This window comes from Bos indicus, chromosome 3 (assembly GCF_029378745.1).
Source record: "Bos indicus isolate NIAB-ARS_2022 breed Sahiwal x Tharparkar chromosome 3, NIAB-ARS_B.indTharparkar_mat_pri_1.0, whole genome shotgun sequence".
NCBI classification, from domain to species: Eukaryota; Metazoa; Chordata; class Mammalia; order Artiodactyla; family Bovidae; genus Bos; species Bos indicus.
The window spans coordinates 119951351-119974939 of record NC_091762.1 but is presented as its reverse complement, the minus strand read 5'-3'; the positions used below and the strand labels follow the sequence as shown (position 1 = coordinate 119974939).

At 59.4% G+C, this 23589-nt stretch overlaps 1 protein-coding gene and 2 long non-coding RNA genes across 4 annotated transcripts; 2 read left to right on the top strand and 1 right to left on the bottom strand.

Annotated features, from left to right (window-relative positions):
• Nucleotides 1-4500: 4500 nt before the first annotated feature.
• LOC139182319 (uncharacterized) lies at nucleotides 4501-5947 on the bottom strand. The gene is made up of 3 exons (XR_011565983.1): nucleotides 5761-5947; nucleotides 4796-5020; nucleotides 4501-4635 (listed from the first exon to the last, which is right to left on the bottom strand). It is a non-coding gene; the product is annotated as an uncharacterized lncRNA (long non-coding RNA).
• Nucleotides 4819-5750, top strand: LOC139182320 (uncharacterized). The gene is made up of 2 exons (XR_011565984.1): nucleotides 4819-4918; nucleotides 5108-5750. It is a non-coding gene; the product is annotated as an uncharacterized lncRNA (long non-coding RNA).
• A 2786-nt stretch (nucleotides 5948-8733) lies between the features above and the next one.
• LOC109556939 (putative aquaporin-12B) lies at nucleotides 8734-12047 on the top strand. Of its 2 annotated transcripts, XM_070781515.1 has the most exons (4): nucleotides 8734-8856; nucleotides 8893-9340; nucleotides 10560-10676; nucleotides 11815-12047. In XM_070781515.1, exons 1-4 carry the CDS (start codon nucleotides 8734-8736, stop codon nucleotides 11982-11984), a joined length of 858 nt encoding a protein of 285 aa, XP_070637616.1. In that variant the 3' UTR covers nucleotides 11985-12047. The 2 variants fall into 2 exon arrangements, with proteins under 2 accessions (XP_070637616.1, XP_070637613.1); XM_070781512.1 differs by having other exon boundaries at nucleotides 8734-9340.
• The last annotated feature ends 11542 nt before the right edge of the window (nucleotides 12048-23589 follow it).

Sequence of the window (23589 nt, the reverse complement as noted above, 5' to 3'; positions counted from 1 at the left end):
TGAGCTCCCTGGGCTGCACCGCACCGTCCTGTCCTTCTAGGGCCTCGCTGAGCACCGAGCTGAGCTCCCTGGGCTGCACCGCACCGTCCTGTCCTTCTAGGGCCTCGCTGAGCACCGAGCTGAGCTCCCCGCCAGCTGTCTGTTTTACGCCTGGTGGTGTGTGCGTCAGTCCTGATCTCTCGGTTCGTCGCACACTCCACTTCCCGCCTGCCCCATGTCCGCACATGTGTTCTCTGCGTCTGCATCTCTATTCCTGACCCGCAGAGATCAGCTGTGCCATTTTTCCAGAGTCCAGGACGGTGTGATATCGGTGAAGGAACAGACACACAGATCAGTGCAGCACATGCGAGAACCCAGAAGTGGATGCACACGCTCACACACACACACACACACAAGTGTGACCAGCTGATGCTGTTTACAAGATGCAAAAGCAATCAACGAAGAAAGGATAGACGTTTCAACAAATGATGTTGGAACAGATGGACTCCGACATGTCTTTTAAAATGAACATAAACTCAACACCTTGTACAAAAAGTAACTCAAAATGTTACGGAAAATCTAAATCTATAAAATTTCCAGAAGAAAATAATATTACAAGGAAACTTCAAGATACAAAGCAGGCATGATGTTGTTGGACATGACAGCAAAAGCTCTATTCCCAAAGAACGAAATGCAAGGTTGAACTTTATGACAGTGAAGAAGCTTTTGCTCTGTGAAGGAAAATGAAAAGACGAGCTGCAGATGCGGAGAGGATATTCGCCAATCAACCCTCTGGCCCAAGACTTGTCTCAGAATACATTAAGAATCCTCCAAAGTCTCTGATAGGTAAAAAAAAAAACCCAACTTAAAAATGCTACGTGCCACTACTCACATACTTAAAGGGCTGAAATCAAAAACAAGAAGCAAAACCTGAGAATATCAAGTGTTGGTGAGAAGAAGCAACTGGAATGCTTCACTATTTGTGAAACTGGAAAAGCTGCGGTCACTCCGGACAAGGGTTTGGGACTTCCTTAGAAAGTTAAGAGCACACTTTCATACGACTCACCAGTCCCACTGCTGGGCATCGACCCCAGAGAAATGACAAAGTGTGCCTTAGAGAAATGGATACACAGATATTTAAAGCAACTACTTATTGTTGCCCCCAAGTGGGGCAATATAGAATCAAAACTAAAAGTCAATGGCCTGCCTGTGTACCAGCAACAAACAGCTGGAATTTGAAATTTTAAAATCACCATTTATAGTACTATAGGAGAGAAATAAGGTTTTTTTTTTTTTTTAAAGATAGGTAAAAATTAAAATATGCTCAGGATCTGATGTAGAAAACAACAGAATTCTGATGAATCAATGTTATAAGTAAATAGACATTCTGTGTTCACTGACTGCAAGACTCGCTTCTGCAAAGACGTGAGCTTTGCTGGTTGGTGCTACAGACTCAGGAGGGCTTGCCAGGTGGTGCTCTCGGTGACGAACCCGCTTGCCAATGCAGGAGATTCGGGTTCAATCCCAGGGTTGGGAAAATCCCCTGGAGGAGGGCATGGCAACCCACCGTAGTATACCTGCCTCTCATAGACAGGAGAGCCTGGCAGGCTACAGTCCACAGGTTTACAAACAGTTGGACACCATTGGAGTTACTTAGAATACACACAGACTCAGCCTCCCCAGTAACGCTGCTGGGGCGCCGGCCAGATAGGGACAACCTGAACCCACAATGTATATGTCAAGGCCAAAGGCCCAGAAGAGCCAACACAGTACTGAAGAAGAGCAAATTTGTAGGACTCACACCACCCAGCTTCAAGACTGCCCATTAGCTTTTAAAACTCAGGATAGGGACTGCCCTGGTGGCCCGGCAGCTAAGACACCCTCCCGATGCTGGGGTCCCAGGTTCTATCCGTGGTCGGGGAACGAGACCCCACATGCCACGACCAAGGGTTTGCACGCTGCAGCTGAGACCGAAGACCCCGCTTGCCAAGTGCGCAACAAGTCAAGGTAGTGTGATGCCGGTGAACGAGCAGACAAGTAGTAAGGGTACAGGAGAGCCCAGAAATGGACACACACAGAGTCAGCTCATCTTGACAAAGGACACGGGCCGTTCAAGGGCACCAGGACAATCCTCTCAGCAAATGGGGCTGGAGCAAAGGGACGCCCACGAGCAAAAAGCATTTTAAAGAATCTGGTCACAGATCTTACACTTCTCACAGACGTTCAGACGCTACGTCAAAATGGATCTTGGACCTAAATGCAAAACACAGAGCTAAAACTTCTACAAGTACTTATCAATGTCAAGAAATGGCTAGGACCTGGGCTTCCCCGGTGGCTCAGATGGTAAAGAAGGGAAGTGTTAGTTGCTCAGTCGTGTCCGACTCTTTGAGACCCCATGGACTATATCCCACCAGGCTCCTCTGTCCATGGGATTCTCCAGGCAAGAATACTGGAGCGAGTAGCCATTCCCTTCTCCAGGAGATCTTCCCAACCCAGGGATTGAATCTGGGTCTCCTTCACTGGGGGCAGACTCTACCACCCCCAATCCTTCCCCAATCCAAGAGGAGACTCTATCCTGCTGCAATGCAGGAGTTCCGGGTTCGATCCCTGGGTCAGGAAGATCTCCTGGAGAAGGGCAGATCAACCCACTCCAGTATTCTTGACTGGAGAATTCCATGGACAGAGGAGCCTGGGGGGACACAGTCCATGGGGTCGCAAAGAGTCGGACATGACTGAGCGACTAAGCACAGCATAACAGGACCTGGGAGGAGATACTTGGAAAACAATTACAGGACAAAGGACTTGTGTTCAGAACATGTGAAGAATTATTATAACTCAATAATGAAAAAGATTCACAACTCAGTAAAAAACAAAAAGCATTTGAATGACCAATAAGTAGGCTCCTGACAATGTGGCTCATATCACCTGTCATCAGGGGAATGCAGCTTCCCACCACAGAGAAAGCAGACACCAGGAGGAGAGACTGCGGGAATCCTCACAGCATCGCGTTTGTGGACACCAAGCGTCTCCTATCTTGCTCCTACTGTTGTTGAGTCACTCAGTCGTGTCTGACCCCATGAACCACAGCACGCCAGGCCTCCCTGTCCATCACCAACTCCCGGAGTCCACCCAAACCCATGTCCACTGAGTCGGTGATGCCATCCAACCACCTCATCCTCTGTCAGCCCCTTCTCCTCCCACCTTCAATCTTTCCCAGCATCAGGGTATTTCCCAATGAGTCAGCTCTTCGCATCAGGTGGCCAAAGTATTGGAGTTTCAGCTTCAACATCAGTCCTTCCAACGAACACCCAGGGCTGATCTCCTTTAGGATGGACTGGTTGGATCTCCTTGCAGTCCAAGGGACTCTCGAGAGTCTTCTCCAACACCACAGTTCAAAAGCGTCAATCCTTCGGCGCTCAGCGTTCCTGATGCTCCGACTCTCACATCCATACATGACCACAGGAAAAACCATAGCTTTGACTGTGTGGCCCTTTGTTGGCAAGATGATGTCTCTGCTTTTTAATATGCTGTCTAGTTTTGTCATAGCTTTCCTTCCAAGGAGCAAGCGTCTTTTAATTTCGTGGCTGCAGTCACCATCCACAGTGATTTCGGAGCCTAAAAAAATCTGCCCCTGTATCCACCTTTTGTCCATCTATTTGCCATGAAGTGATGGGACTGGATGTCATGATCTTAGCTTTCTGAATGATGAGCTTTAAGCCAGCTTTTTCACTCTCCTCTTTCACCCTTATAAAGAGGTTCTTAAGTTCTTCACTTTCTGCCATTAGAATGCTCCTGGGAACGTAAATGCTACGACCACCTTGTGGGAAGTAGCAAGAGAACCTCACAGAATTAAGTATTGTCCTGCCCTGTGATTTAGAAGATTCTCTAGCTACTTACCACCCCCCCAAAACCAAAAACATTTGTCTACAAGGACTTACATGAACTTACTGAGAGCAGCTTTATTTGTATTGTAGGGGAAAAAATGGAAGAAAACCTAAATGTTTGTTCATTATCAGAAAGATGGATTAAGAAATTGTGGTTCAGCCATGAAATGGAATTCCACTTCAGAATTAAGTGGGAACAAAACTCTGACACTGGAAACAAAACCAGCCCACCTCCCTGCCGGCCCCCACGTGGAGACGCAGGGCAGACGCAGGACGTGGGTTACATGGGACGGTCCCCAAGCCTCCGATGAGCCAAAGCAGGAAGCAGGATGCCTCTGATCAGGGGCGGGGCCCACTGGAAGGGACGGGACTTCCTGAGAGCACGCTCCGCTCCCGCCGGGGTGAAGGCATGGGTGCCCTGCATCTGTGCATGCGTCTCATGGGTGAGAGTTCACTCTCAAGACAGGTGTGCTGCACACCATTTACGTTTTATCTAAAAGTATGAAGTATCTAGAAATACAGCCAGTTCAGGCTGCTGACTCAGTGTGGATCACCGTCCAACTCCAGGCAGGATTTCTGGTGGTCACGCGCTCTGTGTCTTCCGACCTGGGCAGACCGTGGCCTCCTGGAGACCAGGCCCCACGGGGGAGCCATGGGTGGCCAACGGGCAAGGCGGAGGCCCAGGGCTCCAGGGTGCACGGGAGGTCCCCGCAGGCACTCACGCTCTGCGTGAGCCTGAGGAAGCGTGGGGTCCACGAAGACAACCGATAATCTGTAACAGGAAGAGAAGAGAGTTTTACTGAACCCAAACGGAAGACTATTGTCCAGGAAAGAGCTTCCAGATCACTCGGAGGAAGTGCTCCAGAGCGGTTCTATAACTCGTCGGGACAGAGAACGTCGAACAAGTCAGGGATGTGTCCCTTCATACCCACCCGGCTCCTCTGTCCATGGGATTCTCCAGGCAAGGATGCTGCAGCGGGCTGCCGTGCCCTCCCCCAGGGCATCTTCCCGACCCAGAGATCCAACTCTCATCTCTGCTTCTCGTGCGTTGGCAGGTAGGTTCTTTACTGCTAGTGCCTCCTGGGAAGCCCTGTGTCCCTTCAAGTTTCCAAACAGCCCAGCACATACTCCATAGCGAGTCAGCGTGTCCTCGGCACCTGGGAGGGAGTCTTATTGTTAAAGAAGGGCCAGGAAGGGAAGCATTTAACCTTTGTCTTTAATTTGGACGTTCTTTGTTTTTTCAGTTCAGTTGCTCAGTCGTGTCTGACTCTTGGCAAACTCATGGACTGCAGCACGCCAGGCCTCCCTGTCTGTCACCAACTCCCGGAGCTTGCTCAAACTCGTGTCCATCGAGTCGGTGATACCCTCCAGCCATCTCACCCTCTGTTTTTATTTATTCATTTACTTTTGGTTGTGCTGAGCGTTCGTTGCTGCCCAGGCTGCTCTCTAGTTGCCGTGCTCGGGCTTCCGAGTGCGGCGCCTTCTCTTGCCGGGGCCCACGGGCTGTAGAGCACACCGGCTTGGCAGTGGTGGCTCCGGGCCTGAGAGCACAGGCTCAGTAGGCGTGGGGCACGGGCTTAGTTGCCCCGAGGCACGTGGGATCTCCAGGACACAGGGATCAAACCCGCGTCTCCTGTGTCGGCAGGTGAATTCTTTACCGCTGAGCCGCCAGGGAAGCCACAGACATTCCCACTGCGCCCTTTCCTTTAATAATTAAAGCATGTATAATGTATGTTTGCTGGGCCACAAACAGGCTATTCCAGTTGGCCTCAAGTTCAAGTTGACTCGGGGGGATATATGTGTGTGTATAGCTGATTCACTGTGCTGTGAAGTAGAAGTTAGCATTGTGAAGCAACTACACTCCAATAAAAATCAATTTTAAGACAAGTTAACTCACGTAAAAGTAGAATGACTTCCCAGCTCCTCAGTCCGTGAGCGTTTCTTTTATCACCGGCTTCAGTCCCAAAGGCTCCCTGCTCCTTGGAGGGGGGGCGCCTGGCAGAAGGGAAAGACAGACACCCCACCAGCAGGCTGGAGTCTGGGGGCGTGTCCGCCTCCTGGGTGAGGTCAGGCCCTGAGGACCTTCCTGCTGGGTTAGCCTCACCCCTTTCCCGGGGCGTGGGGGTGGGGAGGCGGGGGCACCAGACGCCTTCCCACTTCCCGGGAGAGTTCTGAACCCAAGGTCGTCTGCCAGGACAGCTGAAATATTCAGCTCCTGTCCCTAAGCTGCAGGTCTCTGCCCCCGCCCCCGCCCAGGCCTGGGCTCTGCGGGGACGAGTGCCTGGTGGGGAAAAGACATCAGACCTGTGAAGGGGCGGGGATGGGGGCGTCAGATGGCAGGGCCCCTCTGCGTAGCAGGAGTGCTTGTGGGGGCAGAACGGAAGCCTCAGCTGGTCTCGAGCCCCCCACGTTAGAAGTGCAGTGACCTGCTCGGGGAGATGCGTCCCCAGCTGGGGCGCCGTCGGGAGCAGGCGTCGGGTGCAGAGACCAGCCCTGCGGCAGGAGGCAGGTTAGCGTGGGCGCGGCCAGAGGCGAAGGCGGCCTCCCACGCGTGGCACCCTGCAGCTCCGGGCCTGGCCGAGCTCCTCAGGAGGAAACTCACCCTGATTTGGAGGGCAGTTCTTTCATCCCGGTGGCTCAGCTGGTAAAGACTCCACCCGCAATGCGGGAGACCTGGGTTCAGAAGATCCCCTGGAGAAGGGAAAGGCTTACCACTCTAGTATTCCGGCCTGGAGAATTCCATGGACTGTATAGTCCACAGGGTCGCACAGAGTCAGACGCGACTGAGCGACTTTCACTTTCATCTTTGGAGTCGAGCTCCTGGGAAGGAGGGAGGGGGCCTGCAGGGATGTGAGGGACAGAGCAGCAGGGGTGCAGGGCCGGGGGCCTCCAGGTGGGCTTGAGGGGGAGTCACCTGGACCCCTTCCCCGGCAGCGGTGGCTGGCCGTGAGGCCTCTGCCTGCAGAGGCCGTGGCTCCTGTGCTCAGGACCCCCTCCCCCTTCTGCAGGGGCAGGCTGGGGCCAGCCGCCTGTCTCCCCGGGGGCCCCTCCCCAGTGACCCCTCCGCCTCCTGCGCCCGCTGCCTTGGCCCCTGCAGGGTGTGGCTGTGTCTTGGAGACCTGGACTTTGGCCTTCAGCAGCAGTGCCCCCAGCCCCTGGCTCAGCCCCCTCCCCTGGGAGCCTCCTCCACAGCCAGCTCCCGCTCTCTGCTCCAGCTCAGGCCTGTGGGCAAGGGTGCTGCACATCCCCAGGGCCCCCTGCCTGGCTCGGGCCTCTCCTCCGCATCCTCTGAGCCTCGCTCAGCCTGTCCCCTCGGCCTAGAGTGGCCGCCGGGCCAGGGGCAGCCTGACAGATGCAGTGGCCCTGCTTCTTCAGGTCCTGAGGTCACTGCGGAGCGTCTGTGACCACGACCTGGGCCGTGTGCCCTTGCAGCCCGGCCGGTGTCCAGCAGAGTCACGGGCGGAGCACCAGACTTCCAGTCCCTCCGACTTGGGAGCCAGGGCCCAGCGATGTCCTCGGGCCAGGCGCTCACCTGGACTCGAGTCGGGTGTGGAGAGGGGTTCACAGGGGACCCCACTTGCCTGGATCGGGCCCTCTCCTCCAAGTTCACCACGTGCCGGGGCCTTCAGGAAGGCTCCGAAGCCCCCAAGCAGCCATTTTGCCCGAGACTAACTCACTTCTAACTTCGAGCTTCCCTAGAAACGCAGGTGACATGACCACCCTCCAGGCAGAAGATCCAGGGCAGTAAGTCCCCTTCTCAGGAGCCTTCAAGCTGCGAGCTTTCAGAGCTGCAGACGTCCGTTCCGTCAGCGTCAGGCGTGAGCCAAGCGGCCCTCCGTCTCCTGTTGCTGATGACCCTTCAGCTCCACCGTCTCCCCTCCTCTCTCCCCCAGTCATTAACGCTTCTTGCTGTTCACTCCATGCCAGCTGCTGTGTGCCAGCTGCTGTGTGCCAGCCGCTGGTATGTACTATTGCACTTTTCAAGGTTCTGTGTGTGCTGTAAGGTTGAACATGTTTTTGTTTGTTTGTTTTTTATGTATTATTTGTGTAAAGAGTATTATAAAGGGCTTCCCTGATAGCTCAGTTGGTAAAGAATCTGTCTGCAGTGCAGGAGACCCCGGTTTGATTCCTGGGTTGGAAAGATCCGCTGGAGAAGGGATAGGCTGCCCACTCCAGTATTTTTGGGCTTCCCTGGTGGCTCAGCTGGTAAAGAATCTGCCTGCAATGCAGGAGACCTGCGTTCGATCCCTGGGTTGGGAAGATCCCTTGGAGAAGGGAACGGCTACCCGCTCCAGTATTCTGGCCTGGAGAATTCCCGAGACTGTATAGTGTATATACATATAGCCTGTATATTTGTGTATAGAGCATGGTAAGCCTATCACAGTCACAAAACTACGTAGCGTTGTGTGGCCGTACAAGTGTGCTCTCGGAACGGAACTGCTCGCGTGTAGGTGACTTACCGTGTGAGGTGAGGTGGGCCTGTCTCTGCAGGCTCAGCTTCCAAGGTGCCCAGCGCGGTCCTGCCAGGGCGCCCCCTGCTCCCCATGTGGGGCTCCTGACCCAGCACACGGCCGCCCTCCCGAGGGAGCTGTGCCCAGGGACCCTCCCCCGGCTGGACACAGGCACAGGCGCCTGCCAGGAGCTGCCTGGTGGAGCCAGGGGCCCGGGCTGAGTCACGGAGCCCCGGCAGCTTTGGGGAGCAGCACCCGGAGTGGCTGAGGGGGGCTGGGTGTCCCCGGAGGACGCCCGACTGAGGGGCGGGCCGGGGAGGTGCTGCGGGCGGCGCAGGTGTGAGGCTCCCACGGCTCCCTCCCCGCCCAACACGTCAGCTCAGGCCCTGCCGGCCCGTCCTCCCGGAGCCTCCAGGCCGATGGCCAGTCTGAACGTGTCCCTCTGCTTCTTCCTCGCCACCTTTGCCCTCTGCCAGGCGTCCAGGAGGGCGGCCAAGGCCCTGCTCCCCGGGGGCGCCTATGCCCACTTTGCCCGGGAGGCGGCGGGCGCGGCCCAGCTGGGGGCCTGCTGCCTGGAGATGCGGATGCTGGTGGAGCTCGGACCCTGGGCTGGGGGCTTCGGCCCCGACCTGCTGCTGACCTTGGTCTTCCTGCTGCTCCTGGTGCACGGGGCCACCCTGGACGGGGCCTCAGCCAACCCCACGGTGTCCCTGCAGCGGTTCCTCCTGGCCGAGGCCTCTCTGCCCTGCACGCTGCTGGAGCTGGCGGCGCAGGCGCTGGGCGTGCAGGCAGCCGGTGCCCTGACACGACTCTACTGGGCCTGGGGGCTCAGCGACCTGCACGTGTTGCAGAGCCTCATGGACCCGCACTGCAGCTCGGCGCTGCGCACGGCCGTACCCCACGGCGCCCTGCTTGAGGGCTCCTGCACCTTCCTGCTGCACCTGGTTCTCCTCCGCCTCCAGGGCAGCCTTGCCGTCCACAGGGTGCTGGCCGTGGCCCTGCTGCTCACCGCCGCGGCCTGCACAGGTGAGACTGGCTGCCCGTCCCTGGGGCTGTGTGGCCGCCCATGAGAGGGGCTGCAGGCTGGCCCGGGGCTACCGGGCCTGGGGTGGCCACTGCCTGGGCACCTGCTGGGGGTGGTGGCCAGCCAGGTGGGACTCAGCGCGCTGGGCAGGGACCCGACCCTGGTGGGTCAGTCCTTTCCGGCTGGGTCTGTCCGCACCCCAAGCTGCTCCTGTTCATCCCGGGAGGCCGACACCTGAGGCAGACGGGGGGTGGGAGGGGGGCTCCTGCTTCCTCAGGGCCAAGGCTCTGGTCTGGAAGCCCCGGCGTCCTCCGTCACCCCTCTTGGGGGCCCGGGACTGCTGTTTCCTCCTCAGCCCCTGCCTGCCGCCTGCTGGGCCCACCTGCCACTGCAAGGCAGCCCCCAACCTCTTTCCTCCTCCCTCCTCCCTTCCTCCCCTCCCTCCTCCTCCTCCTCCCTCCTCCTCCCTCCCCCTCCCTCCTCCCTCCCCCTCCTCCTCCCTCCTCCTCCTCCCTCCTCCCCTCCTCCCCTCCTCCCCTCCTCCCCTCCCTCCTCCTCCTCCCCCCTCCTCCCCTCCTCCCCTCCCTCCTCCTCCTCCCCCCTCCTCCCCTCCTCCCCTCCCTCCTCCTCCTCCCCCCTCCTCCCCTCCTCCCCTCCCTCCTCCTCCCCCCTCCTCCCCCCTCCCCCTCCCTCCTCCCCCCTCCCCACCTGCCCCATCTGGGGTCTGCCCTCCCCCACCCAGGCCAAGCCTCCTGACCAAGCTCTTGTGGGTCCCTGAACCCCTGTGGAAGCCTCCCTGACTCCCCCCAAGGCCCAGGCTCGGCTCTGGCCCTGCCCAGGGGAGTACCCCACCCCACTGGCCCCGCGCACCCCTCTCTGCTGCTGTTTCTTTGTTCGGCCAAGTCTCACTCCTTCTCGCTGTCCCTGTCTCTCCTTCTGTGTTTCCCCACCTCTCTGGGTCGCTCTCTCTCTAAGATGCCCTCCTGCGGGCGTGGGGTGTGCAGAAAAAGGCTGGGGACCGAGTCCACGCAGGGGTGACAGGTCGGGAGACGCTCCTGTCCGGCTGCTGCCTGACCCCTGACCTCTGGCCTGGGCTGGGCGGCTGCCTCCCCGTGTCCCAGTTGGCACAGAGGGGTGGAGCCGGGCCCCCCAGGTGAGTGGGTGGGTCTGCTGGGCAGGCGGCGCAGGCAGGCCAGAACGGACGTCTGCACTTCCCCGCAGCCGGGCCCCTGACGTCTGCCTTCCTGAACCCCGCGCTGGCCGCCTCAGTCACCTTCCGCTGCTCGGGGCACAGCTTGCTGGAGTATGTCCAGGTGTACTGGCTGGGCCCTGTGACAGGTGAGGGGCCGGGGGTCCTGGGGGCGGAGGCAGGCCGGTCCGGGCTGTCCTCTGGGACAGGAGTGGCCCATAGGGCGTCCAGCTCGCTGGCTGGGATCGGGGTGGCGCTGCTCCTGGGGCCTCCCCCAGGGTCCCCACGGGGGTCCTCGCAGGGAAGCTGGAGACGCAGGCATTTGGAATAGAGTGTTTTGGCCCCAACCCACGTGGGCGCTGGCTGGAGGGGCTGGGGCTGTCCTTCAGAGCTCTCAGCCGGCCTGGGAACCACAGAGAAGTGAAGGCTGGGGACAGCAGGGCCACTCACCCGTCCCCAGGTGGGCGCGGGAAGCTGGGCACAGAAAGCCAGGCGCGGGGCCTCTCTGGGGCTTCAGCCTCCTCCCCGCCCCCCAAGGCGTCCGGGGCTTACGGGCACATTGGTCCCGTCCCAGCCCATCCTCCGTCCTCCACGTGTCCCCTGAGAAGGACAGCAGTCACACGGGGTTGGGGTCCATTCTTCTCCAGGGAGACCTTGTCTTAAGACACCTGCCGAAGGTGAAGTCCTGCTGCGAGGTCAGGGAATGACCTGAATCCAGGGGACACGGCTCCAGCCTTTGACCCCCGAGCTGCCATGGTGACACTGGAGCCATCAGGACCCCCTTGGGAGCCGCGAGGGGCAGAGGCGGGGGGGCCAGGACCCGTGTGCACGCGCCTGCTTGGTTCAGGCAAGGGGGTCTCCCGCCCTCAGGGGGATGAGAGGCGGCCAGGTGGGGGTCCAGGGTCCTCCACTCAGGAAGCTCCGGGCAGAACCTGGGGGTTAGGGGTCAGCCAGGCCCCACCCCCGACCCCCAGCCCCCTCGGCCCCACCTCCACGCTCACCACCCCGTGGATGACACGCCAGTGTCAGGAGACTGCCCCGGGAGGAAGGCGCACTTGTGCCCAGAACACGGGCCCAGAGTGTGGTCTGCGAGAGCACACGGTTCCCGGTCCCGACCGACCTCCGGGGGAGGTCGGCCCCAGGGGAGCGCACGCTGGCAGGAGCCGGGCCAGGGCGGGACCTGGCCCCGTCTGTGGGCCCCTGTCCGTGGAGGGTGTGGGGCGCGGCATCCGGCGGTCTTGGGCCCAGGGAGCCCCCAGCCTCTGTGTGACCCTCACTGTCCCGCAGGCATGCTCCTGGCCGTCCTGCTGTATCACGGCCGCCTCCCTCGCCTTTTCCAGAGAAACCTGCTCTACAGTCAGAAGAGCAAGTACCGGGTCCCCAGAGGGAGGCCTGTCCCGGGGCCTGGAGGCAGCCAGACGCCTGAAGAGGGGAGCAGAGGACGGGGGCCTCGGTAGTGGGGGGCAGCCACTGAGTTCCAGCCACGCCAGCTCCGACCCCGTGAGCAGGGAGCTAGGGCCCAACTGTGGCTGGACCCGCGGGCTCCCTGAGCTGAGGGCGGGGGGCAGACCTCCAGCCCCTTCTCCCCACATGTCAATAAACCGTCCGTGAGGCCTGCCATGTCCCTGGGCCTGACGGGCCGGCGAAGGGCAGGCAGGGGGCGGCAGGGGGTCTCTGGGGCCTCTCCTCTACAGTTGTTGTTCAGTCACTCAGTCGCGTCCGACTCTCTGCGACCCCATGGACTGCAGCACGCCAGGCCTCCCTGCCCATCGCCTCCTCCCGGAGTCCACTCAAACTCACGCTCCTTGAGTCGGTGATGCCATCGAACTGTCTCTTCCCCTGTAGGCCCCTTCTCCTCCCACCTTCAGTCTTTCCCAACCAAAATCAAAGGTGAGACCTAAGAGGAGAGGCCACGGTCCAGGGTGAGCACACCCGGCCTTGAGGAGACCACAGGTGGACTGTCCCAGTGCTGGTGACTGGCCGGCCTGGACACGGCCCAGCGGCTCCCGCACCGAGACCTGCTGGGGACGGCCAGCGTGGTGGCTGGAGCCCGCTGCTACAGGGGACACGGGACACCCAGCCCCACCATCCCCCTGCACCCTGCCGCCCTGAAAGCCCTCATGGCTAGGCACACACAGCAGGGCCGTCACTGCAGACTCCGGGTTCTCCCAGGCTCAGAGGAGCCCCCAGCCATTTTCTCCCCAAAGACCGGAGCTCACCTGGAATCTCCCACCCCCAGAGAACACAGCCCCTCAGCTGGGGGTTCCTGCAGCCCCAACCGGAGAGGGAGGTTGGTAGGGACCCCAGCCCAGGGCCCCACCCTCTCCTCGGGTGAGACAGACAAGAGGGAGAAGCCAAGCAGAGGCCCTGGGTAAGCCCACCCATCGAGGGTATGCCGCGTGGAGCGGTGTCTGCCTGCACCAGCTTCCGGTGTGGTGGGCAGAGAAGGGAGACTCCCCCCACTTGCTATGGCTGCCCGCCCTTCAAGACCTGTGCCCCACCTTCCCGGGCAGTGAGGCTGCTCTCTGTGGGCTCTGGTCTCCTCTCCACCCTGCAGTGGCCACCTGGGATGGGGAACAGGCCTGGGTCTCTGAAGGCCCCCCTGGGAGAGAGCAGCTTCCAGAGAGACGCAGGGGCGGTGATGAGATGGGGCGCCTTCCCTGGGGGTTCCTGGAGCCCCGTCCCCCAGGGGGTCAGCACTGGGAGGACGGTCACTGCAGCAGCCGCAGGGGTGAGAGGTCACCCTGGGCGGAGAGAGGGGTCCTCACTGGCAGCACCAGGACCGGTGGGGGCAGCCGCTCAGCTGTCCCCACAGAAAGGCCCTGCAGCTCCCGCACAAGGGCTTCCAGGACAGGGACCCCAGGCACTGGGGCTGTGAGCTGTTCAGGGAGACAGTTCAAGAAAAGCGCAAACGTGGGCGCTGGAATACATGATAGCAGCGGGTTGTTAGAATTATTCCAGGAGTTTGGAATCTCTGTTTTGAAAAACGTCAACATTGCAGAGCAAAATCCACAGGCTTGGGAACAAAAATTAAATTTAAGGAAATTACGCAGAAAGGAACAGAATGTTCATATGAAGCTTTGACGAGCCAGTTACTACACGGACAGCGACTCAAAATTAACTCTTCAATAAAACTGAAGATACAGTGAGAAGAGTGCACACAGAGCTGCCTGAAGTGACACGCAAACCAGGAGCCAGTTTCTTTACGGCCTCCAAGAGCGATAGGAGGTGTGAGCATGACACTGCAAAGACTCGCATTTAAATTCAAACGTTCACAGAAATGACTTGTATGAAGGTTAAATCTTTTCAGGAAAATTGCTCTGAAAGAATTGTTGTTCAGTTGCTAAGCCGTGTCCAACTCTTTGCGACTGAGTAGACTGCAGCCTGCCAGGCTTCCCCATCCTTCACCATCTCCCCGAGTTTGCTCAAACTAATGTCCATTGAATCAGTGACAGTGATGCCATCCAGCCATCTCATCCTCTGTCGTCCCCTTCTCCTCTGCCCTCAATCTTCGCCAGCATCAGGGTCTTTTCCAATGAATTTGCTCTTTGCATCAAGTGGCCAAGGTATTGGAGCTTCAGCTTCAACATCAGTCCTTCCAGTGAACATTCAGGGTTGACTTCCTTTAGGTTGGACTGGTTTGATTGCCTTGCAGTCCAAGGGACTCTCAAGAGTCTTCTCCAGAGTCTTCTCTTCTGAAAGAATCATCAGCTCTAAATGTCCTAGAACTTAAATTTCAAAATAATTAGAAAGTATTCCCATGCTCTCACAGCCTAGTCACATTCTGAACAGTCCCAGCAATGGCTCCATCAGCAGAAAGATCCTTCTCGAAGTTGAGAACCGTCAGAAATGATTGCAGTCCTCTATTTGTCCAGAGTGGCTGACACTGCTCTCAGCTCGATGAACGGAAGATGAAGTTGCCAAATGTAGACATTTTAATTAGCTAATTAATAAATTTGCAGAAAAGGGAGACAGGAAAATCGGACAATTAATCAAAATCTCTTGTGAATGAAGGATAGTAAGTCCCCTACGTGCCAGCAGGTTCTAAGAGTGTGTTCATAAGCCCAACAAAGCCAGCCTAGGTACACAGCTAACACACTGCTGTAGGTGCCTTGCTGTAGTAGGGCTTCCCTGGGGGCTCAGATGGTAAAGAATCTGCCCATCACCTGGCTACAGGTGAGAGGGCCGCCCTCCACTGAGGCCCCAGGGGCAGCCCTGGGACCGTCTCTGCACCCCTTTCCTTCCCCCCCCCTGTGCTGGTCTGAGTGGTCCATTCTTAGGGCAGGGAATGATCAGGGTGGTGTTGGGAGGGGCTCTTGGATGGCTCTGGTGGGGGGCGCTCTGGTGGGCGGGGCCTCCCTGGTTCCACCTGTGGCTTCATGGGCTGCAGACGCCACGGCCCGGCATCCAGGCCGGCTCCAGAAGGGGCTCTTGTCTCTGGACTGCTGCCCCCTCCCTTGCCCCGGCCCACCCCCCACCCATCCTGGCTGCCATGATGGAAGGGTCCTCTGGAGAGGAGTTTGTGTCTGCAGAGAGGACCCCGGAGCAGCCCCACCCCAGCAGGGCTGCAGCCCTCAGAGCTGGTTCCTTCAGCACTTCTAGGAGAAACAGCTGCTTCTGGAGCTGGGGCTGGAGAGGCTTGGGGTGAGCCTGGAGCATCTGCCTCCCCACCCTCCCCCAAAACACACCCACACTGGCGGGAGTGTGTCAGAAAGACAGCGACCCAGCCGACAAGGCTCCTCAATGGCCAAGACTGGGACAAGCTGGGCAGCGTGAGCAGCAAACTCCTCACAGAAAACAAGCCTCAGTTCACCGTAGGGGAAAGGTCGGGGTTGGGACTAACGTACTCACACAGCAAGGGCCTGCCGCAGAGCACAGGCAGCTCCACTCCGCATTCTGAGAAGAAGCGGAGAAAGAAGGTGTGTGTGTGTGTAGCTGAGTGCTTGCATCTCCCACCAGGCCCACAAAGCCGAGGCCAGAGTCAGCGTCCGCCCCTGGCTGGACCCATTTGTAGTCTATGGGGCTACGGGGTGTCAGTCTGACTCGTCAGCCTTGTGACGTCCTCCCCTGGGGAGCCTGCCCCCAGCCTGCCCCCAGCCGTCTGGGTGCAGGAGGCCGTGTCTAGACTCAGCCCATCTCTGCGTGGCTGCAGAGTCCCCATGCCCATTCATGCCGTGAGCCCAGGGTCACCTTACCCTCAGAGCACCCATGCCCACTCATGCTGAGAGCCTGGGGGGCCACCTTATGCAAGAGCACCAGGATAGCCATTTGCCAATTCCAATCACCTCTGATCCTGGGAGGGGTACTTCTGATGGGTGTTGAAATGCTCTAGTTTAACGCAACCCTTAAATTTCCATGGCGATTTGCATGGGCCCTAATGGACCAGTTTCCCATTGCCCATCTGCCTGACTGGCCAGGTTATGGCCACCACACACGAGTCAGTAAAAACCCAACACAGAGGCAACAGCGCGTAGTTCAGCCGTGAGCCGATTCGCTTTCCCCTTCTTTGACCAGACGGTGAGCACGCAAGAGGATGCTGTCCATTCTCCTCTGACTGCCGGAAACCCGGCAGGCCCTGCTGCCTGAGAGCTGCTCATGGGCACCGCTCGCATGGCAGTGGTGTCTGGCAGCTCCTTGGGGGGTCCCAAGGCCACTGCACGGGGGAAAGACTCCCTGTTCATGGACGTTCCCTAGGAGCACGCACCTGTCCTGTTCATGGACATCCCTGGGAGGACGCACCTGTATAAACAGGTAAATAAAATTCCCATCTCATTCAGGAACTCTGCCGGTCACTGACCTCCCCACTGGCGGGTCTGTGGCATCACATGGGATGTTCCATGATTACTCTGTGTCCCTGGGTCCGGGAGGGGTCTGTCACACCTGATGCCGGCTAGTGGGTCAGACGTCTCCAGCGGAAATGTTCCTGTCCAGCACCCCAGTGGTGACCGCTGGGGGGCGCTCACTGACCCCCTGCCCTAAGGTTTCTCCTGGGCTCCACACAAGGTAATTCCTGTCGCTTTATAGTTCAATTTATCCTTCCTGCGCTCCAGCCTCCAACGGGACATAGTGAACCTGGAGGTCCCTTTTGTGCATCGGGCATCTATACACCTTCGTATTAATAACGTCTGTGGGCTGGACCACCTCACCGACCCCCATTTGGAATGTTCCATCAATGTCGGCCGAAGGGTGGGTTTCCAGGCCTCCTGTTGTACAGGATCAGGTAGGGGACACGCCCCAAGTCACACACAGAATGTGCAAACACTGCCCATGTTCAAACCTGACAATTTTCATCCAAACTTTCACCCCAGTCTCATCAGCTCTTGCCTTCCTGTCTCCTCTAGTCCAACGTTCACTTCTGTTGGGGTGTCACCCACAGCTGTTGGAACTGCAGGGCACAGGGCTTCCAGTCAAGGAGCCCTAGAAGTGACCCATCTCCGAGGTGACACCCCCCACCCCAGGCTTCTGAAGATTCAGGGCCAAGACACATGCTTTTCTCCACTAAGAGCTTTGAGTTTCTCTTAGGAGGTAAGTGCTTCAATATTATTCCATTTGTGGGAAGAGTAATTACAGTGTCTTGTTGCAAACAAGGGTAATAAAATAATGCAGACCCACAGCAAGGATTCTGTCTTCTAAAATCATTTTGATGTTTTTCTCTTTCGGTTTTATTGCTGTCGTTTAAGTGATCAAACGACATCTCAAATGCAGACCTGATAGAATTATAATTTTTAGGGCAACGAAAGAGGAGAATGAAAAAGCTGGCTTAAAATTCAACATTCAGAAAACTAAGATCATGGCATCTGGTCCCATCACTTCATGGCAAATAGATGGGGAAACAGTGGAAACAGACTTTATTTCCTGGGCTGCAAAGTCACTGCAGATGGTGACTGCAGCCATGAAATTAAAAGACGCTTGTTCCTTGGAAGAAAACCTATGACAAACCTAGACAGTGTATTATAGAGACATCACTTTGCCGACAAAGGTTTGTCTAGTCAAAGCTGTGGTTTTTTGAGTCGTCATGTACGGATGTGAGAGTTGGACCATGAGGAAGGCTGAGTGCCAAAGAATTGATGCTTTTGAACTGTGGTGCTGGAGAGGTTCTCCAGCATTGGCAGACAGGTTCTTTGCCACTAACACCGCCTGGGAAACCCACTGGCAGTGATATTAAGTCACAAATAGAGGGGCCAAGGCCAGCAGTGTCTGGACCCACAGGGCCGTGCAGCAAGTCCAGGGAACGAGATGGGAGGAGCACTGAAAGCCGCTGCTGAGTCGTTCAGGGGACGAGTGCAGGCAGGACGGGCCCTTCCCTATCCTCTGCTCAGGCGGCAGTTTGCAGGGGGTGGGGGGTGGGTCCTCAGAATTTCGTGTCTGAAAAGGAGCGCCTGAGGAAGGCCACCCTGACCCCCATCATTCCCAGCCAGGGAGTCCCTCTCAGGAGTCCCGGCTGTGCCCCCAGAGTGGGGATACGGCTCAGGAGAAGGCAGGGAGGGGCAGCTCACTATCAGAGTGGTCCTCACGCGGGGGCTTAGAAGCCCCTAACAGACGCCAGCATTGGTGATGCTGACAGGTCCTGGGTACACGCTGGGCGATCACGGCAGTCAGATCCCTTGCTGTGCTCACAGTGTCCGCGTCCAAACTTCCAAAGTTGGAATCCTAACCTAGCCCAGCTGGATGTGATGGTCTCAGGAGGTGATGAGGTCACGAGGGTGGAGCCCTCAGGAATGGGATTGGTGCCTTTGGGAAAGAGACGCGGGGGGGCTCCCGCATCCCTTCTACCAGGGAGGGCCCAGCAGCAGACAGTGGTCTGTGAGCCACGAAGCGGCCGTGCTGGCACCTGGACCAGGCGGGTTCCCGGAGGTCCACTTCCAGCCTCGGGACCTGCCCTTTGGAAGCCACCCCCTCTGGTGTTCTAACAGTCCCCCTCCCAGACAGGGGCAGTCCTGCACCCAGGAGCCGGGCAGGTGGGACGACCCCCGACCTGAGCTGCCCGCGTGCCCTGGCTGGGTCTCTGCCGAGCAGCCTACTTTCACCCTGTGGTCTGGGTCACAGTGAGAATTCACATTCCCTCCATAAATTAACTGAAACTTCAATCACAGCCGGACACAGCCGCGTGGTGAGAGGCAGGTGTGCTGGGAGGCAAAACCCGGGCCTCCGCCCCCTTTTTCTGGAGCCTGAATGTCTTTGGGGAGGGGAGGGTGAGATCAGTCAACCCCAGCCCCACCGAATGAGAACCTCTCGGGAAAGAAGTTCTGGGGCGGGACATAAGGGGCGGGGTCTATTCCTGGGTGGAGCCTAAGGGGCGGGGCCTATTCCTGGGTGGAGCCTAAGGGGCGGGGCCTATTCACGGGCGGGGCCTGGGCAGGGGGCGGAGCCTAGAGCAGAGGAGGGGCGAAGTGGGCGGCTCCGACGGCCTGGCCTGGCGCCTCCACACTGAGGCTCCGACCTTGCTCACCCTCGAGGTGCCAGCCTGTCCCTGCCACATGTGGGACACCAGGCCAGGCCCAGCAAGCTAAGCAGTGCCGAGCACAGTGACTCCGGCCTCCCAGCGTGCGAGGCGCAGTGTGCAAGGCGGGGCTGGGGGTGTCCTTGAGACAGGACACAGCGTGACCACTCGGGCAGTCCACCCCCCTGTTCTCCAGAGAGCACCCTCCTGGTTACAGGGTCACAGCTGCATCCGCCTCCTTGCAGCCGGGTCTCCCTGCTTCCTTCTGGCCCTCACACCCCTCCACACTGGAACCCTGGCACCCTCTCTGTTGGAAGCCCTCCTGCTTCCTCCTTAGCCACGCCCCCCTCGAGTGTCCCTCGGAGTCCCGTCGTCACCCCCTCATCATGTTCAGAGTCCCCATGCTGGCCTACACCTGCCATTGCTGTCCCAACGCCCCCCGTGCCACCCTGGCCCTGGTCAATCTCCCCTTGGACCCCCCAGAGCAGCTCCCTGTCCTGACCCTCATCCAGCGTCCAGCAGCACATGGCGGGGCCCACGTGCAGGGCGCTTCCCGCTCTTCTGAGGCACACCCTTCCCCACCTTCAGAGCAGCCCCTTCTCAGCCCTGCCCTCTTATCTGGCCCACTTCCCAGCCTCTCTCCTCTCCATTCGTCCATGGGGGACCCCAGAGTGCAGCCCTGTGAGGCTTTGGGTGCACATTTCAGAGTCCAGTGCCAGGCACAGGGCAGGTTTTATCAGCGCATACTGATAAACAAGTCAGCTCCATGGGCTTGTGTTCACCCTCAGGACGCAGCCTCGGAGCCAGTCAAGGGGCTCTAGCCAGCCCCCTACGTGGACAGCAGCCCATCCCCGCTCTGTGGTCTGACACCCAGCTCCCCACCACCTGCTGAGCCCCAGCGTTGCCTCCAGGGGGCAGTGGTCTCTGGACCTGGTGGGAGGGCTTGGTCTCTGGCACCTGATTCCCCAAGGGGACCAGCCCTGAAAGGTGACGCTGGGGCCCTCTGAGGCAGGGGTGAGGACGCAGCAGGCCAATGAGCCCGCCCTCCTCCAGTGAGTGTGCCACCAGCCTGAGCCCCGGGTCTCGTCTGTCCCTGGGTCTCTGTGAGGGGAGGTGCCCATGGCCAGCAGCACACGTCCTCCTGGAGTCAGAGCTGGGCCTTCGTGGCTGAGGTCAGAGGGCAGCACCAGCTGAGGAGGGTGGCTGGACCAGCTGTGCCGGGATGCTTTTCACTGCACACGGAGTGCGCTGGGACGGGGAGGCAGAGGGTCTGGCCCTCCCGGGTCACTTGCAGCTCAAGGTTGTCTTCCAAGGTGGTGCCTCTCTTCAGGAGTCCCAAGGGACCGGTGGTCAGGATTGAATCTGGTGGGGCAGACATTGTACTCTGCAGTTTCCGGGATTGGGGGCATGGAGGGCCAGGGCCCCACCTCCTCCTGTCCACCAGCTGCCGCTCTGGCCAGCAGAGAGCCCCAAGAGGAAATGGGGGCAGGGGCTGTGGCTGTGCTCTTGGCCGGCTGAGAAGCTCTGTGCTTGAGCCACAGAACGGATGGCTGCGCTTGATCTCCCTGGCACTGGAGCTGTGGTCAAGAGCACTGATGCTGCCAGCAGCCTTGGCCACCTAAACGGCTCCTCTGGTGGGCCATCTGAAGCGCCCCTGTGCCTGGCCCCAGAACAGCATGCCCGGTGCTAGCGGTGGGGGAATGGGGAGGCCTGTGCCTCCTGGCAGGAGAGGACCCTAGGGCCAGGCCGTGCTGGGAGGCTGTGGGTGGTGCACCTGCACGGGCAGAGGGGGGTTCCCACCAGCCGCGCTGACCGCCGTGCAGGTCCAGGGCCCTGCTGCACTGTGTCACAGCCAGGATGTCGATCTCCCTCAGGTCAGGGCTGGTGGCCTGGCAGGAAGGTGGGTTTGGCCTGGGGCTGTGCCCTGCCCGAGGCCTGTCTGCGCTCATTCTGCCCGAACAAATCTCTCTGTGTGTCCTGGGAGGCTGAGGTGGGACCTGGTCACCTGAGGCTGTCAGGAGCAGCTGCCCTGCGGCCCTGGCCTAGCACGAGCCCCAGGCAGCCTCCCGCCTGGACTCACAGTCCAGCTTTGTGCTGGTGCTGATCCGGCCACTCGATTCCCCGCCAGGCCCTCTGGCCGCAGTGGAGTGGACCGGTCCTGAGATCCATGGGGGTCTGGGCGTGGCAGGGTCCCGGAGCTTCCTCTCAAGCCGTGCTGATGACGCACCTGCTCCTGCAGGTGCTAGCCTAGTGGACACTCTGCAGGACCCCTTGCCAGGGGCCTCCCAGCCAGAGTGCCTCACCCCTCAGGCAGGATGCTGCCGGCTCAGCAGCAGTGGGCAGTGGCTGTTGCCTGGTTGACCACAGGAAGCAGGTTTCTGTCCAGCTACGCCAGTCACGGCAGACCCAGAGCTGCAGGGAGGCAGACGGAGACGCTGGTCACCACCTGCGACGACATCGCTGCCCACGCTGCGGCCACTGTGGTCGTTCCCCAGGCGGCAGCCACAGACACCAAGGTCGACAGCCTGGGAGGGGGTGGGACCATGTGGAAGCCTCAGCGGGCTCAGGGTGGGGGTGCCCTGCTGGATGGACTTCTGGACCACAGGGGGAGGCCGCGCTGTTCTCTCCCCTCCCTTCCATCTTCCTCTCCTCCTCCCCCTCCATCCTTCTCTCCCTTCGCCCACCTCCAACTTCCCCTCCCCCTCCTCTCCCCCTCCCCCATCTTCCTCTCCCCCACCTCCATCTTCCTCTCCCCTCCCCCACCTCCGCCTTCCTCTCCCCTCCCCCACCTCCATCATCCTCTCCCCCTCCCCACCTCCATCTTCCTCTCCCCTTCCCCACCTCCATCTTCCTCTCCCCTTCCCACCTCCATCTTCCTCTCCCCTTCCCACCTCCATCTTCCTCTCCCCCTCCCCACCTCCATCATCCTCTCCCCTCCCCCACCTCCTTCTTCCTCTCCCCTCCCCCACCTCCGCCTTCCTCTCCCCTCCCCACCTCCATCTTCTTCTCCCCCTCCCCACCTCCATCTTCCTCTCCCCTCCCCACCTCCATCTTCCTCTCCCCCTCCCCACCTCCATCATCCTCTCCCCTCCCCCACCTCCATCTTCCTCTCCCCCTCCCCACCTCCATCTTCCTCTCCCCTCCCCCTCCCCCATCTTCCTCTCCCCTTCCCCATCTTCTTCTACCCCCTCCTTCTATCTTCCCCTCCCCTCCCCCACCTTCCCCTCCCCTCCCCCACCTCCATCTTTCTCTAACTCTCCCCCTCCATCTTCCTCTCCCCTCCCCCACCTCCATCTTCCCCCCTCCCCCATCTTCCTCTCCCCCTCCCCCACCTCCTTCTCCCCCTCCCCCATCTTCCTCTCCCCCTCCCCCACCTCCATCTTTCTCTCCCCGCTCCATCTTCCTCTCCCCTTCCCCACCTCCATCTTCCTCTCCCCTTCCCCACCTTCATCTTCCTTTCCCCTCCCCACCTCCATCCTCCTCTCCCCTCCCCACCTCCATCTTCCCCTCCCCTCCCCACCTCCATCTTTCTCTCCCCTCCCAATTTCAGGTGCCAGCCTGGGGCTCTCTCACAACTTGGGTCAGGGTGCCTCCTCCCCTCACCTCAGGGGTTCCACCAAGGGCCCCTCCAGACTGTGGACCTACCACCTCCTCTGCCCAGTGGGATAGGGGCCCCAGCCCTGGAGCAGTGGCACCCTGCCAGGCAGGGGGTCTTTGGCGGCCTTTTCTGAGCCTCTCCACCCAAGGCTTCATCAGATCAGCTCAGGACCTTTGCTGGTCCAGCCCTCCACCCTGTTACCCCATCGGCCCCAGACCACATGACTCCTGGGAGGCACTCCTCCCGTAGCCCCGGGTGTGGGTCCCAGACCACATGACTCCTGGAAGGTACTCCTCCTGTAGCCCCGGGTGTGGGCCCCAAACTCCTCTGGCTGGAAGAGCTGGTCCTGGTCCTTCCTCGAGAACCCCTGATCTCCGCCCGCTCTCGAGGACCCTCTAAAGGGCCAGAAGGGGTCCCAGGCTGGCCCTTGGGGTTCCCGGGTGGCAGGAGAGCAGGAGGGACCTGGGCCTGGGGGAGAGCAGGCTGAGCCATCACCTGTCTGTCTGTCAGTCTCTCTGCCCCTCCTCCCGGCTCTGCCCTCATGCTCTCTCCTCGTTCCCTGGAGGCTCCTGTCTCACTCTGCTAACCGTCTTCCTCACTCTCGTCCTGTCCCCGTCACTGTCCCCCCTTTCTTCCTTCCACACTACCCACCCCTGCGCTCTCACCCCCGTTCTCTCTTGCTTTCTCCCCATCTGTCTCTCCTTCTCTCCCATCTCTCACTTTTTCTCTGTCCCAGAGACTGTCTCTGTCTACAGCAGCTCCTAACACCCAGGCTGAGGCCTTAGATGGCTCCTGGGACTCCACTTCTGGCCCTTGTAGATACCGTGTCACCTGCTGACACAGAAGTTAACTGTCTCCCCACCTCTCCCTACACCTGAACTTGGAGCTCAGGACCAGCTGCTCACACTCAGGCCTGGGCCAGGCCTGGGACCGACAAGGCAGCTGAGGACCAGCCCTCCCTGGCGGCAGCCCCCGAGATGATGGGGAGTGGGCCAGGGTGGGAAGCAGCTGGCAGGGCCCGTGG

Excerpts from the sequence above, each read along its gene's own strand:
- LOC109556939 (XM_070781512.1), top strand. The coding sequence starts at position 8,734 with ATGGCCAGTCTGAACGTGTCCCTCTGCTTCTTCCTCGCCACCTTTGCC. Across the intron at positions 9,341-10,559 it reads CACCGCCGCGGCCTGCACAG|CCGGGCCCCTGACGTCTGCC; the intron begins GTGAGACTGGCT and ends ACTTCCCCGCAG. Across the intron at positions 10,677-11,814 it reads CTGGCTGGGCCCTGTGACAG|GCATGCTCCTGGCCGTCCTG; the intron begins GTGAGGGGCCGG and ends ACTGTCCCGCAG.